Raw genomic sequence first — 15531 nt, 5'->3', positions numbered from 1 at the left:
TTCTTTAAAAAAAAAAAAAATCTTAGCTCTCCACAGGAGAAATAAAGTTTGTTTTTACAATCACATCTTCCTGTCACCATCATCATTCATTAGTATTCAATGTTAATCATTAAAGGAGAAATGTGTAATATATTTGCACTGATATGCCATCAGAGATTAAGGAAACATGCTAAATTGAAATCATTGACATAAATAAAGATGGACGTCGTGGCTCCACTTCCTCAAACTGTACATAATTAAAGCCATAATATCCCAGAAACGAGCATGAAACCTGGTTTTCATAGCATCAAATAACAAATTAAAACCAAATTGATCAGAAAAATGAACCCATGAACAAACATTAGCATGACAAGAACTACCTAAAATGAGAGAAACCATCTTTGGGAAAAATGTATTTGATGTTTGCCCCATCAATTAAAACTGAGGCGATCAAAATGTTTTGGCTTCACTTCTGGGGAGCTGTCGTGTTGTCCATCTTTATATACAGTTAAAAAATGATTGAAACACTTTCAACAATCAGTCAGAAATAAGTCACTCTGAAAATGTATCTCATTATCTCTGTACCACTTATCAAACAGGGTTTCGCCCTATTTAACATATCATCTATGGCTCTAACTCCTAATTTGACATGCTTTCTTTTGCTGAATGCTAAAGTCTTGCATATTCCTCCTTTAATATTTAATTGGTCCGCTCTCTTTTTTCCTCTTCTCTGTCATCTTAAAAGTCATATGACCCATTAACAACTCCTGAATCATCGTTGGTTCAAATGAACATTATTGTCCTTCACTTGATATTTTTGACTTCCTGTTCGATGCTACAGTTCAGTCTTGTCTTTTTTCTTCCCTTGCTTCTGTCCATCACTGGAAGCACACCTGAATCCCAGGTTATCAGAGGCAGAGTCAGGAGTGTTGCCCATCCTGCGGGACACAGAACCATCAGTCAGTCAGGGCTGCAGCACAGTAGCTCCGTGGTCTTAAAGTCTGGGAATACAATGTGTGCAGGGTTTTGTTTTTAAATCACTCACCTGGTTGTGATTCGTGCCTTATGATTGGCAGAACCATCCACCGTGTCGATCCAGGAAGCACCACGCAGCACGTACATCGGTTGTGCTCCTGGAAAGGGTGTGGATGTCCATTCCCATGTGTTTCCCATCATGTCATAGAGTCCTGCGGGCAGAATCACCGTTGTTCTCATTGTATTACGAAGCACATAGCAAAAATCAACCTTTATAGTATTTCATATTTCTTTATATATTTCCTTTGACCTAATAGAGATTTGAGAGACTGAAACCACAGCAGAGCAACTCAGACTGCTATGAAAAGATCAGTGTGTAGGATAAGGGACATCTAGTGGTGAGGTTGTAGATTGCAACCAACTGAATACCACTTGGTAATAAAAAAACAATCCACATTACAATCTGAAAAAAAAAAACAAAAAAAAACAAAAGAAAAACATATTATATATATACTGATATCGATATAGACTGATGTAGCTGTGCAAGGGCCAATATAGCTGATTTATCTGTCTGGCTCTAGTTACCATAACTGTTCTGAGGTGGAAATGCTGTGACGGGAGAGATGCCATGGTATCCATCCTCTGCAGTGTCTCTATCTGGAAAAGATCCCTAAAACATACAGAAAAAAAAGATAAACATGTTTTCTAATATGACTATATGTTTATACATAATATATGTTGGTGTTCACACATTTAAGTCAGAGTAAAATCACACCAAACATGGTTTATTTTTACTGCAACATTTTTCTAGAAGCATCCCAGTTAACAAGTCCAACCGGCAATACAATTAAGTCATAAGGTCTATTTCAACAATGCATAAATACCTTTAGATATGACAGTCTTATAAAGCTTAATCAATTTGCATTCGAATTTGTGTTAATATCTGCCGAATTGAGTGAAAAGCTATCAGATGTTAGTGTCAGTTTAAAACTAAAACATCAGTGTCCCCGTTTAAAGCATCATATGACGACAATTAACTGTGCTAATGCTACTGCACTCTGCGTTACTGTAGTGTGCTGACCTGCCACAGGTTGGTTCTGTTGGCCTGGAACTTGTTCCCCCACGGATAAGCCCGACCTGGAACACATGAGGTAGGAGAGAGACAAGAGAACAGCAAATGATGGAATTATATATACAAGTCATGAGCGAGGTGGTCATGAAAACTACTTTCCTCCTCTATAATGCATTAAGACACTTCTCTTACAACCCAAACTGTAGCTCAGGGCAAATTATTCAACCCTCCTCTGAATGCGAAGGAAATTCTGAAGAGCTGCTCCCATGATGGAGCAGATTGATCAGAAGCATGAATGTAAATGAAAACACAGTTCTAATTCTGTTTAATGGATATAAGTCAAGAGTAGAAATGAACAAACTGTCAGTAAGGTATAAAACCTCATAATAATGGCAGAACATATGGTATATATCACTCTGTCAGGGTAGAATCTGTGCACCTTGTAGCCCTCCACGTGCAGCCCACTCCCACTCCTCTTCGGAGGGTAGTCTCTTGTCCTTCCACCTGCAGAAGGCCTGAGCATCGTTCCAGCTCACCTGAACCACTGGGAAGCCCAGGCGCTCCCGAATACCTGAACCAGGTCCTGCAGGCTGAACGGTCAAAGGTCAAAGGAGTGAAAGACAATGAGGAAGTGCTCATGTACAAGAAACAGAGAAGAAGACCTCACCTGTCTCCAAAACACCCGTTCTACAGGCAGCCACCAAGGAGCAGACTGGGAAAGACAAGATAATGAGTCAGAAGTAAAATTATTCCAGAAATAGCCTTACACATGTTAAGTGATCCATAAAGTCTATCTATCCATAAACAGTGTGTTTAAAGTTTGTGTAGCAAACAGCTAAATGTTTTGTAATGTTTCTAGAGCACCAAAGAATGACTTTGTTTTCATTATTCAGTGATTTATTTATTCTTTAAGTAATTGTTTAATCTACAAAATGTCCAAAAAAATAGTGATAATGCCCACAGTGATGTCATTATTAAGATTTTTTATACAACCAACTGTTCGAAATTTATAATTAAATTACAATAATGTAAAACCAAAAGTGGAAGAAGTACTCAGATCATTCACTTAAGTAAAAGGAGCGATAACGCCATGTTGAAATACTTTATAACAGGTAGAAGTTCTGCATTCAAAATTTAAAAAAGCATTAGCATCAAAATATATTTAAAGTACCAGGAGTAAAAAAAATATTCCTTAGTGATGCAGCTAGTAAATATAAGACTAATTTTAATTACTTTATATACTACTGTATGGCTTCATCTATAATAATATGTGTTCATTTTTGTTGATAATATGCAAAGTGAAAATATTAATCTATATAGCCATCTTTAAGATACACTTTTATTTTGAAAGTCCCATGCCAAGTCTGTGTCACAAATGTTTGTAAGAGTTTAGTCATAAAATTGCGAAATCATAATTGGGCTGCTTTTTGTGAGGTGACATAAAGTACTGACAAAGACTGACTTGAATTGAACTGAATCAAAATCCTATTGTGGCAAACAGCATTCAACAATTTATCCCTGGGGATCAATTAAGTATTTCTGATTCTGATTCTGACATGTTGTATCATTGTCCAAAGAGTCAATATAATATCTGACCATGATGAAACTTTGATTTACACCCTAGTAATAATCTAAATCCATAAAGTATCTTGTAACTAAATTTATGAACTAAAATATTAAAAGTCAAATTTCTCTCTGAATTATAAAGCAAGCATAAAATAGAAATATTAAAGTAAATGTACCTTTAAATTGTGCTTGAAGAAATGCACTGAGTTACTTTCCACCACTGTGTGAAACAGAGCAGCAACAAATCTTCACATTTAGGAAACTAAAAACAAGGAATATTTGTTTTTTTCTTTAGTAAATGATTAATTCATGGTCAGCTAATGTCAGAGACTAACAGTAAATGCATTGTCCTGAGGAGCTGCAACAATTATTCGATTAATCGATTTGATCTTTCTTTGTCATTCATGATAGTAAAAGAAGAGTCTTTTGGTTTTGGACTGTTGAGTGGACAGAAGAAGCAATTTAAAGATGCAACTATGGGTTCTGGTAAATTGTGCTGAGCATTTTTAACAAAACAATCATGAAAATAATTGTTAAAACTCCATTTGTCTAATTATTTTGCTTTTTTAGATCAAAACCTAAAATCCCAGTACCTCAATCCTCTGTGTGACTTTGCTCTTCAGCTCTTCTGACACAAAGTCTTGAAACACAAAACTCCAACCAAACTTCTCAGCTTCAGTTTTATACTTCTGCGCTCTCACAAATTCTCTGTCGAGAACAGAAGGCCAAGAAAGCAGTTTAATTGACTCATTTTAATTAATAATAAAACACTTTAAGGTCAGTTTTATTACCTGAAAGCGGCGTTAGTGACAGGGTATCTGTCTATGTTAAAAGGCTGCAGCCGGACCTCCTTGGTGGGGGACTCTCCATCTCTCCCATCGGCTGCACTGGTTCCCATTAACATTTTTCCTCCTGGTATATTCAGCATTTCATCATCTGCTGCTGCTGGATATCAGGGGGAAACTCGTCTCCATCATGAGGATACAATATTAATATAATTTACGTTTTCAGATGTTCAGAAATGTGTGATTTCTTACCCGCCGCTGTCAGTAAACACACAGCAGACATCCAGGAGGACAATAACGTTACTCTAACGGTCATTGTTAACAAGCTAGTTTTAACTAACATTTATTTGATAAGGAGATATTTATTTGTACGAAGTTTAAGAATTAACTAGTGGCAGAACTTCTCAGACTTCAATGTAATAGTGACATTTTTGTCGTTTCTGTCGGACAGATTTCGCCGTCGCAACGGAAATGAGTTCAAACAAACCAGTTCCGTGTAAAATAAAAGGTTCCGCCTCTGCAGTATTTTAGTGTCATTTAACTTTTTTTTTTTTGTTTAAGATTGTAATATGAATTCCTTTATAAAAATGTGATGTAGAAGAAATTTGATCATTAAAAACAGGCAAGAGGTGGATGACAGCCAGAGAAAAGTAAAATTAAGATTAAAATCTATGCTTTATTTCAAATTTAACCAGACAAGTGCTAAATCCTCTTTATGTATTATTTCTCCATGTAAAGAATACTTACTTACTTACTATATTAAATCAAATAAAGTTTTTTCTTCTCTTCTTTGTTGCATCACCTAAATTACATCCTTAGCTTGAAACATTTCAAAGTGTCAGAGAAATATGAAGCTGTAGTCACAATTTGTTTCAATCAAAATAATTACTCACAAAAAACATCTATGCAAAATTAAGGATAATCTAACACTGAAACAAATCTAGAAATAGAATTAAGTCTCCTTCCTTGATAGCTGCATTTTCTTCCTAAGTCAAAGCCTTGAAGAACATTTTTTATACTAAGAGCATCCAGCACTTTCTTCAATCTGTGAACAGTTTGTAGTTATGACTTAATATTGTTTATGTATTAAATGCAGTGGCAGAAGAGATACTCTAAAGCTCTATTCAAGGAGCGGCTAAGTATAATAGATAAACTACATATTTCATAAGCTTTAAAGTCACCACAGCTTGTATTCTTTTTGAGTTTTATTTCATTTTGAAACTTAGTGGAGTAGAATTTTCAGAAAATGGAGATGGTGAAGTTTAAGTATGAAGAAAAGATATGCATTTAAGTTACATTACATCACTGGCATGTTACAATTTGACTAGCATTGTCCTTATGTGGTTTATTACATTCATGCATGCTTCATAGCAGAAAAAGGAGATTTTTGAAGGTGAGCAAAGAAGACAAAAACAAATCTTTCAAGAGCCAAGAAAACCTTTAATGGGTAGAAACAATGTTGAGTGGCAGAGGTCAGTGCTTTTAACAAAATCTCATAAATAAACCAATCAGAGGGAGGCATTGACAAATCCATGAAAAAAAACCATGACTAGCAAAACAATGGTTTCTGACAGACGCTGTGATGGATGCTGTGGTCCATCAGACTGGGGTGTTTCGGAGTTCCAGGAGCGGGAACATGTTGACTGAACCGTTAGGTAAACAACTATCCCTGTGAGTAATATAACATCTGCAGCTTCTTCAGTTGACCTTTAACCTTTGAGCGATGACATTCCAGCTCGCATGATCTCATCCACCAACAAGATGTTGCTGGCGATCACCGTGCTGTGAGGAAACAAAGAAGAGAAGATGGATCAGGATAATTTTGTTTTTTCAGTTGGTCTTGAACTGTTAAGAAATGTGTTATCTTACCATGAATGGAGAAGCTGTTTCTTGACACTGTAGTTATCCCAGACACCTGCTTCTCCTGCCACCATGGGTTCACCTGGAAAACAACAGGATGTAAGTAAAAAACAAGTTTTGCAGCCAAACCAGATTACACTAAAACAGCAAAAGGTAGAGTGGAACATTTAATAATATAAAAAAGGATGCTACCAGAGAGCTGAGTTCGTTACTACAAACATTTTTACTCTGCAAATGTTCTGGTTTCTGATGGTTCAGCCTTTCGCCAGCTTATTGCTGACATCATGTGATACAGTGAGCATGTACTTGATGCTGAGTGGTTGAAGGACTCAAATTGTCTGCACTTCATTACATAGTTCACTGATGGCTGCTTTTAGAAAACAAAAACCGTTGCTGTGATATCTGGTAGGTGAAATATATTACACAGGAGTGCTCACATTGATTGGAGACAGGGACCTTCATGGTGCATTCAAGGGTACCTTGTAAACACAAAATCAAATCTCTACCTGGCCTTTTTTTTTTCAAACTTTCCTTTGTTGAAACAAATGAGCATATATCTGTCATTACTTTTTTGTTGTTTCACTATAGCAGCTTTAATGATTAAATGCTAAAATTATAATACCGTGTTCAAAGATTTAGGAAAACATTATTTCAAGACAAAATACAACCAGCAAACGCAACCATACTCTTATACAGCAGGTCACAAAGTACAGTGATATTTTTGAAGTTGTTTTATACTTGCACTCAATATGCTATGTAGTCATCAATAGTGAAATAAATAATACTACATAATGAATAGAAAGCTTAAACCAGACCCCCATGATTGGTTTTGACCAATAAGGCTTCTTAATGGTGTGTGCTATGATTCTGACCTGTGCTGAGGTCCACTCCAACTAGCTGACCAGACTCTTTGTACTCCGTCTGCAGCTTCAGCAGAGTCTCCTGTGGGTCATAGCCAGAGTTCTGGGCCAAAACCTACAAAGGAAGACGCACAATTAAAAACAGAGACTGATACAGTATGAATGCTAAAATATCAGTTTGGGTTTTTCCTGTCAAATGATGAACTTGAGCAGGACGACCAGAAATATTATCAATAACACAAACCAGAAGCAACGGTTTACACACACAAGATAAACCGCTCACCTTGGGGATGACAAGGAGAGCATCTGCATACGCCTGGACTCCCAGCTGAGCTCTGCCTTTCACATTGGGCTTGTGTTTTACCAGAGCGTCTGCCACAGCCACCTCGAACGCACCTGCGCCGGACACGACACAACCTGAAGAGATAACGATGAAAAGAAGATGGTCAGAAAACACACAAGTATAATTACCTCATCTCAATAAGGTGAGACTGATGTATTTAAAACAAACTGGTTAGACAACATAGGGGATTTGTTCTGATCAGCTGAATACATGTAGGAGAGACTAAAACTCTCCTAATGCAGAGGAAAAGATCAGAGTCACTGTAGCACAGACATGATAGACCAGGGAGAGCCACGTTAGCATCCCTGGGTGTTCACTGTGCAAATGACTTTCTAAATTGCAATTTAAACCCATAACCATAAAATGTTCAAGCCAACTGCAATATGAAAGGTTTTGCCAACCATGAATTTGATTTAATTGAACACCACTCTGCAGAAAACTAGACTTGTAACTGAATCACTTTTGCTACAAGTTTGATGCAAGAAATTATAATAAAACAAACACAAACAGACACAAACTTGTTAAATTCTAGGTTAGCTTACCATCTTCTATGGCATTCTTGACTGCCCGCAAACCATCCCTAACGGCATCTTTGATCTGTGTGAGGGTGTGTTTGTTGGGTCCCTTCACCAGCAGCGTAACGGAGCGAGGGTTTCCACACTTCTCAATGAATGTGTACTTCTCCTCTCCCTGCAAAAGCATTGATGAAAATTAAAACTCAACATCTTAAACATAAATACTTTGTCTGGAATAAGACTCCAGGGACTAACAGAAAAAAAATACCTGTTTATTTCATATTTGCTTTTCACACTGAAGAAACAAATAAACACTGAGAAAAACAGATAAACACTCACCAGTGTGTGTTCGTAGACCAAACCAGCATTTCCCAAGCACTCAGGTGTGAGGTCATCGACTGAATTCATGGCGATACCACCACAGGCAAGGGTGAGCCTGCCAAGGGAGCAACACATGAATAATTCAGTTTTTTGATTATGATTATAATGAAATAACATCATCTTGCAGCAAAACACAGCTGAGGAAGCACAACATCCCAAAGAGAAGCAGCTGTAGGCAGCAAGTGTGGGCTCCGCAGGTATCACTATTCTGGTAGAAGAGGATCAAGCCAGTTCGTTCACTAATGTATAATGAAGGTATTGCATCCAGGGTTTCTGCCAGTGGCCCACCAGACCTCAGGGATGGGTATTGATACTCAATATCTTTATAGTATTGATTAAAATAACCCAGTACCAAGTAGTATCAAAATGTCTCCAGACAAACGATATCTGCATTCAATCTTTTTGGTACCCAAATCTAGGGGGGGGAAAAAAAGACTAAATTGTTTTTGCACAAAGCCAATCACTGTCAGTGTTCTTCATAAACAAGAACCTTCAACTCAACTGAAGGACTTCATTGGTATCTTTATCACTTTACAGGTTCATCACAGATTCAAGCTGTTATAAATAACCTAGGGCTTACAATACCAATTTTAGCATCTTCTGCCATTGCACAGCCAGACTGTACTCTTTATAATAAAGTGCAAAGTATTCTGGTCCCACATTTGGCCACATTTGGGGAATGTGCTGGTATAAATTCTTCATGCTATAACCAAAAATATCACAAACTATACTGTCACAGTATTCAAACTTTCCTGAACAACCACTGTTAGGGCTGAAATTTAGCAAAATTACATCACACCACGTTTTGCCTTAAGCAGGTACTATACTTTCTGCATCTATGAAGGTCTGCCTGATTTAAATTTCGTCAGATTACACGAAGTCTCCGTGCAGACATGATCATTCCCCCCAATTTGCTGCACTGCACAGATTTGTCCTCCAAGCTGACTCTAGTAAGTAGTATAAATAAAACGAACAGGTATCCATGGTGTCTGCAGCACTCCATGTGTGTGTGTCCGTTTTGGGATAAAATCCAGCCCTTAGTTTTTAATCAAACCTAACAGCCACTGAACAGTGAACTTATCCTGAAACCATTATGAACATAAACTCTACCTAATGAGCCAATAAACACAAAAAGATCTCTATAAAAACTATAGGACATATGACAGGCATTTTTGTAACTGCAGAATGTGTATCTCTTGGATTTCTTGGATTTTAGGCATCCTCACATGTTCTGATTTTTAGTTCTGGATATTACTGGTTAAAAATGCAGAATGTGTCCCCCAACCCCTTTGGCAGAGCTGAAATCGACATATGGGGAAAACAAATTCAATATGTGGCATCATGATTCAGCAAGTTTCCTAACTGTATATCACGTTAAGAGTTCTGTTAAAAGTTGACACCCACAAACTGTTCACACTTCATTAGGTCAACTAGCTGTTAGTTGATACTTCATTTCCACAACAGCTGGAGGACAAATATAATTGCCTGGGCTCAACAAGGCGAGACCGATGTGTTTAAAACAAAATGAAACACCAATTAAAAAAACATTAAAGAGTTTGTTCTGATCAGCTGAATACATGTAGGAGAGACTAAAACTCTCCTAATGCAGAGGAAAAGACCAGAGTCACTGTAGCACAGACATGAGAGACCAGGGAGAGCCACGTTAGCATCCCTGGGTGTTCACTGTGCAAATGACACCACCTGGATTTTACAAAAGAAGAAACATCATGTAATACTCAGACCAGGACTCCAGAACAGCACTCCCTTGTGGCAAAGCAAACTATAACTGAAGCAGGAGTGCTGTGATGTGTTCAGGGTGCTCTCAAACCAATAGCAGTCCCAGTAAAGGTAATAGGAAATAACTGACAGTGTTGTTATCGTCAGTATGAAACACTACAGTATACAGCAAAGAAGAAACAGTTAACCAGCAAAGCTCTTGCTACCTTAAGGACTTAGTTTCTAATAAGTTGTTCTGTGGGATTTTTTTTCACTTTATGATGATGAACCCCCTTTTGGCTATTTTTTGTTCTTTCCTTCTTGTTAAAAAACAAACACAAAAACCAATAAAGTCCGTCTCTGCACAGGTTTTCACCTCTGAAAAACAAAGCAGCTACATCATCTTCATTCAGAAAAGGCCATGTGTGTCTAAGAAGGTCAAATATGTTTTCTTACCTCTCCATGTTCCTCCTCTTTGCCCTGCGCAGGGCTACAATGCCTTCCTTGGCCAGGGCATCCAGAGAAAATGGGTCAATACCCTACAAAGTACAGAAAAAAAAAAAAGATCAATTCAAGAAATACTTTACTTATGTCAGTTTTGGTTAAGTAAAGTTTATTCAGATCCGCTGAATACATGTAGGGGAGGAAGAGACTCTCCTAATGCAGAGGTACAGATCAGATTTGCTGTAGCACAGATACAAGAGACCAGGGGGAGCCACGTTAGCATCCTTGGGTGTTCACTGTGCACATGTTGACAAATACGAAATACTGAGTGTTCTTACAGAAATGAAATGTCTTAAAGCCCAGTTGAAACAGCAAACAACAAGAGTATCTAGGTTCCATATTGTGACTTAATTGAGAATGAGAAATGATAGGCGGGCAGGACGTAACGCTGGGAGGAATCTGATTTGAACAGTGAAAAGCTGGCGTGTCATAACCTGACCTGTAATTTTTTGTATGTATTGTTTAACAGATGCACAATATGATCAGAGATGTGATCTAAAAGGCATTTTTGATTTCATCTCAACTTTTAATTATGCGGTCTGACCTTTACCTGACAATCAACTGTTGACAGGATTTAAGTGGCAGAAACCTGCTTCTCTTTAACTGGCTAACATAATACTCACTGCAACTTTGACTGGTAAAATGCAAACAATCCTCCCCTATGGCAGGTATTAAGAATAAACATATATATGAAATATCCAATCTTCTCTCGTTCCTGGTTTGCTTACTTAGGACATTAAGAGGCAGCAGTATTAAATTGAGATAATTTCATAACCAGTTAAAAACTCCTTGCAGCAGCTTTAAATGAGCTTCTCCCAATGAGACATAGAACTACATGATTGTGTGTCCTGCAGTTTAAATACCAGTCCCGCTTGACTCCTCCTTAAGCGTACCTTCTGGTTGATGACGACAAAACCCTTCTCCCCATTGGGACAGACTTTGTTCTTCAGAGCGATGATCTTCTGCACACGATCCTCGATGAATTTCCTTTCTGCAGCTACAAGCTTCTCCCTCTCCTCAGCACTCTTGTAGAAGAAGCCAGAGTTGACCTCTGTCTTTTCGTACTCCAGAGAGACGTTGCAGGTCAGCACGTAGGCATCCTCCACCCTCTTCTTCATGTCTGGGTGTCGGGCACCGTGGTCTAACACCAGGCCTCTGATCAGCCTGAGAAAGAAAGCGAAGAAAAAGCAACAACCCTTAAATGCACAAGACCTCAATACTCCCCTGCAGCACAATAATCAGTAAAAGGATGAATAGTTTCTTGTTCCAAGTTTTTATTAAGACTCACTGTGTATCACAGTCGGTCTTATGCTTCATCTCCATGATTTCCACCATGTAGAGGTCGATGGGTTCGTTGGGTTTAGCGATGGCCAGCACAGCATCTACAACAGCCTGCAGACAAATGCATCACATTTACCACTGAAAAGAGGACCTTTTAAGACAAAAAAAAACACTCCCTATCTCCAACTAGCACAAACTGTCAGCTAATATTCATACTCAGATGTCTAGTGCTCATTAGTACATTAATAGAAATATAAATTAGTGTTGTAAATGTATCACTTTGACCAGTTACTGAGTACTAAACATACTGCATATATCTTCACAAAGAGCTGCATGTCTGGGAGTTTCATTATATGAGGGTCTATATTTAACATTGGACAGCAACATTCATCTACCAAGAGTAACAATATCCAAGAAAACAGTCATCCTTTGGTGCTATGAACCCACACTAAGCTGTTCCCTCATGTCTCACCTCAGTGAGCAGGTCTGCCAGCTCTTTGTGGACCTTGGTCCTGAGTGAGGTGCGTGCTACGTTGATGAGGGTCTCTCTGTCCATTTCCCGAGTGACCTTCAGCTCCTCCAGAGCAGCCAGCGCTTTCTCTTTTGCCGCCTCAAAGCCCTCGGCGATGATTCTTGGATGAAGACCCTGCAGCAGGGAATTACAGAGGGAAAATATAACCAGTTCTGAATAGTAGATAGTGACATGTATTCTTAATTAAAAAAACAAACAAACACTAACAATTAGTTTACAGTTACAAACTGCCGGGTACATATTTTGGGATGGGATAAATAGACCAGTCTTTCTTTTTTACCTCTGACACATAGAGGTCAGCCTGCTTCAGCAATTCACCGATGATGAGGACATTGGAGGTGGTTCCATCTCCTGTGATGTCATCCTGCGCCGTGGCAACCTTTGCAATGAGTGACGCTGTTGGGTGCTGAATTTGCTGCAAAGCAACAGGGACAAGAAGCGAGTCATGGTGGTTTTGCAAAACCTTCTTCAGATGATAAAGAACAACAGAGCTGCAACTGATAATTTCATTTACATTAAATGTTAAACTGCCAATATTTTGACACCAGCAGTGGACACACATGTAGCTCTGTTCAAAAAATTGAATTTACATCATGCAGACCTTTATGGAAACAAATAGCATAATTTGCTGTACTGCAGAAGTACAGACTGGTAACTGCAGCAGACATCCAAGAGAACAAGCAGAGCTATAGTGTAATGATGCATTTTAAATGTAAATACCTTCATTAAGCCAGACACGTAGGATTGAGGATTTAAGATTTAATGCTGAGAACATTTCTTTCACCAATGTTTTGTAATAAATTTGTGGTTTTCCACCCTATCCAGCAGCAAAATTATTCATCTTATACCTCGCTTATAAACATGTTCCTCAAAAAGTATTAATTTAATAATGACACAGAATTCCTTAAATAAATTCTCTCCTAACACAAACAGCAAACAAGAACTTTATCCATAATCCAAGATCAGAAAAAACCTGACATTTTATCAAACAGTATTAAAATCATGCTCCGGTATTCAAAGGCAGCTGTCAGCACTTGACAGTTTCCAATGGTCTGTGCTTCAGATTTTTCCAGTCAGTATTAAAAAACTATTGAAGTTTGAAGTTTAAAAGGTAAGCTAATTAACCATACGTGTAACAATTTCTTATGCTTAGCACATTCACATCTCAAATCACATATCTACTCAGGCTCAAACAGCATCCACTCATATTAGGGGTGTGGTCATTCTTTAACAATGAAGAAAGCAGTACAATAAGGAGAAGACAGGAGGACAGAAAAAGTGCCATTTCACAGCTCAGCACTTCCTTACCATCTCGTGTAACAAGACGTTGCCATCTTTGGTCAGCTTTATGTCTCCTGCACCAGACACCAACCTGCGGACCCAGACACGCAGGGAAGGGTTAATGTTAACCGGGCAAAGCAAAGACTGGTTCACTTCACTACAACCTACTGCCAGTTTATACACAGCAGATACTCACGGAAAGTTTTCAGCCAAATATAGTCCATAAATTCACTTCGACGAGAGTCTGATCACTAACTGACAGATATAGGTATTATACAGTAAATGCTAGCCATCTGCCTCAACTCCCTTCTATAATTCTCCAGACGCACAATAACTAACATGTTGATATAGTTAGTAATGAATCAAGTGACTGGTTTGCTTATTATTCCCCAACAGTTAACTACAGTACTACATTAAAACAAACTTTGTTATTCTGAGTCCTAAACGAGATTGGTTCTGACGATTTTAGCGTTTAACGTTAGCTTGATCTGCTAACCGCGGTCGTTTCTAGAAGGGAACCCTTGATTGTCGAAACTCTCACGAGATTTGTCCGCATCGATTCATCATTTTGCACGTTACACATATTCACTATGTCCTATAAAAAGCAAACGCTGTGATTATAATCTGGACAAGTTTGTGGACAAAGAAACAGTAGGTCGGGGCAAGGCAAAGATCATGGTTTGGGTTACATTAATACCTCCCGCGAAATCGCGTTCGCGGTTCTAGGATTCCCTTCTAGTTGCGACCACTGACCACCTCCTGCTAACATGCGAACATAGCTTGATGGTTGTCAAAACGGATCGTGACGATGACTGGGCAAGGCAACGTGCGCCGGGAAAATCCGTTTAGCGGGCATAGGCCTGAATTATGAGTCAGCACTTTTGTGGCAGAGGATGATTAATACACAGGGACGCTTATCAGTTTTCAAATGCATGCGGGATAAGGTGTTGGTGAAGTGACCATGTTGCTAACTGCGCACGCTACCGGTGAATTTGAGCTAACATTAGCTGCTTAGCATAGTTAGCTTAGCACGCGTGCTGCACAAAGAGTCGCGTCTAGGAAGAGAACCCTATACCTACGAATGATCTCGCGAGAATTATCGTTTTAACCCAAATCATGATCGTTTCCTGGCCCCGGTCAAGTGTTTTCTGGACCTAAACTCAAACAGATCCTAACTACGGTACTGTCACACGATTATACACAATTAGTTTGTACAATCGTTCAATGAAGACAAGATCCGTATAAATCTCGCGAGAGTCTAGCAACATTTCGGGTTCCCGTCTAGGCACGAATTGCACAAAGGGCTCCGTCTGTCGGCACTCACATTTTCATGGTCCCCTTCGGTCCCAGGTTACTTCTCAGCACATCCTGAAGCCCTCGGGCGGCACTGATGTTAACCGCCAGAGCAGCCTGGGCCCTGGCCACCTCTGCCTTCGGGTTCAGAGATTTTACCGCAGCCATGGCGAAAAAGCACGACCAGCGAAGTAAAAGTAAAAAGTATCGCCGGCAGGGAGTCCGCACTGGTCGGGCTCGCTCGAAAGGAGAGTCGGTTTCCAGAAGGCTCCAACACGTGTTCTCGTGCTGCCTTTAAGTTACCCGTCTAGGCTCAGAAATTTAGCTTTTCTAAGGCTACAAACTCACCGTTTACATAGCACAAGATTTATCGTGACTCATCACGAATAATTGCATCCAGTTTTGGAATTATGCAGTGGGGAAAGAAGTATTCAGCTCATTTACTCAAGGAAAAGTATCAATACCATTGTGCAGAAATAATTTACAAGAGGTAAAAGTCCTGCTTGCAAAATTCTATTTAAGTAAAAGTACAACATTTAACCTATGAAATATTAAAAAAAAAAAAAAAAAAAAGAAGAAGAAGCGAAA

At 38.8% G+C, this 15531-nt stretch overlaps 2 protein-coding genes and 3 non-coding genes across 6 annotated transcripts; all 5 read right to left on the bottom strand.

Moving 5' to 3' along the window:
- Window positions 1-11: 11 nt before the first annotated feature.
- On the bottom strand, window positions 12-4731 carry sumf2 (sulfatase modifying factor 2). 2 transcript variants are annotated; one of them, XM_084729741.1, is made up of 9 exons: window positions 4630-4731; window positions 4384-4537; window positions 4186-4300; window positions 2694-2738; window positions 2466-2616; window positions 2036-2091; window positions 1540-1624; window positions 1025-1166; window positions 12-917 (listed from the first exon to the last, which is right to left on the bottom strand). In XM_084729741.1, the coding sequence occupies exons 1-9, from the start codon at window positions 4718-4720 to the stop codon at window positions 815-817; spliced, it is 942 nt and encodes a 313-aa protein (XP_084585867.1). In that variant the 5' UTR covers window positions 4721-4731; the 3' UTR covers window positions 12-814. The 2 variants fall into 2 exon arrangements, with proteins under 2 accessions (XP_084585867.1, XP_084585868.1); XM_084729742.1 differs by having other exon boundaries at window positions 4384-4534.
- A 1065-nt stretch (window positions 4732-5796) lies between these two features.
- cct6a (chaperonin containing TCP1, subunit 6A (zeta 1)) lies at window positions 5797-15203 on the bottom strand. Its single transcript, XM_084729740.1, has 13 exons — window positions 14975-15203; window positions 13678-13741; window positions 12650-12784; window positions 12310-12483; window positions 11845-11948; window positions 11450-11720; window positions 10509-10591; window positions 8295-8391; window positions 7983-8130; window positions 7381-7514; window positions 7110-7212; window positions 6247-6319; window positions 5797-6159 (listed from the first exon to the last, which is right to left on the bottom strand). The coding sequence occupies exons 1-13, from the start codon at window positions 15109-15111 to the stop codon at window positions 6087-6089; spliced, it is 1596 nt and encodes a 531-aa protein (XP_084585866.1). The 5' UTR covers window positions 15112-15203; the 3' UTR covers window positions 5797-6086.
- LOC146319140 (small nucleolar RNA SNORA22) lies at window positions 7628-7764 on the bottom strand. Its single transcript, XR_014771607.1, has one exon. It is a non-coding gene; the product is annotated as a small nucleolar RNA SNORA22 (small nucleolar RNA).
- Window positions 9891-10027, bottom strand: LOC146319139 (small nucleolar RNA SNORA22). The gene has a single exon (XR_014771609.1). It is a non-coding gene; the product is annotated as a small nucleolar RNA SNORA22 (small nucleolar RNA).
- Window positions 10664-10800, bottom strand: LOC146319138 (small nucleolar RNA SNORA22). Its single transcript, XR_014771608.1, has one exon. It is a non-coding gene; the product is annotated as a small nucleolar RNA SNORA22 (small nucleolar RNA).
- Window positions 15204-15531: the final 328 nt, after the last annotated feature.

This window comes from Lutjanus erythropterus, chromosome 11 (genome assembly GCF_056507025.1).
Source record: "Lutjanus erythropterus isolate fLutEry1 chromosome 11, fLutEry1.hap2, whole genome shotgun sequence".
Taxonomy (NCBI): domain Eukaryota; kingdom Metazoa; phylum Chordata; class Actinopteri; order Lutjaniformes; family Lutjanidae; genus Lutjanus; species Lutjanus erythropterus.
This window is presented reverse-complemented; position numbering and strand designations above follow the sequence as displayed.

Bases quoted from the DNA above. Each gene is read 5' to 3' on its own strand.
- cct6a (XM_084729740.1), bottom strand. From the start codon at position 15,111: ATGGCTGCGGTAAAATCTCTGAACCCGAAGGCAGAGGTGGCCAGGGCC. The intron at 11,949-12,309 runs GTGAGACATGAG...ATTTGTCTGCAG, and splicing joins TGGCAGACCTGCTCACTGAG to GCTGTTGTAGATGCTGTGCT. The intron at 10,592-11,449 runs GTACGCTTAAGG...TGTACTTTGTAG, and splicing joins TTGTCGTCATCAACCAGAAG to GGTATTGACCCATTTTCTCT.
- sumf2 (XM_084729741.1), bottom strand. From the start codon at position 4,720: ATGTTAGTTAAAACTAGCTTGTTAACAATGACCGTTAGAGTAACGTTA. The intron at 2,092-2,465 runs GTGCACAGATTC...CATGTGTTCCAG, and splicing joins TGCACGTGGAGGGCTACAAG to GTCGGGCTTATCCGTGGGGG. The intron at 918-1,024 runs GTGAGTGATTTA...TGTGTCCCGCAG, and splicing joins AAGGCACGAATCACAACCAG to GATGGGCAACACTCCTGACT.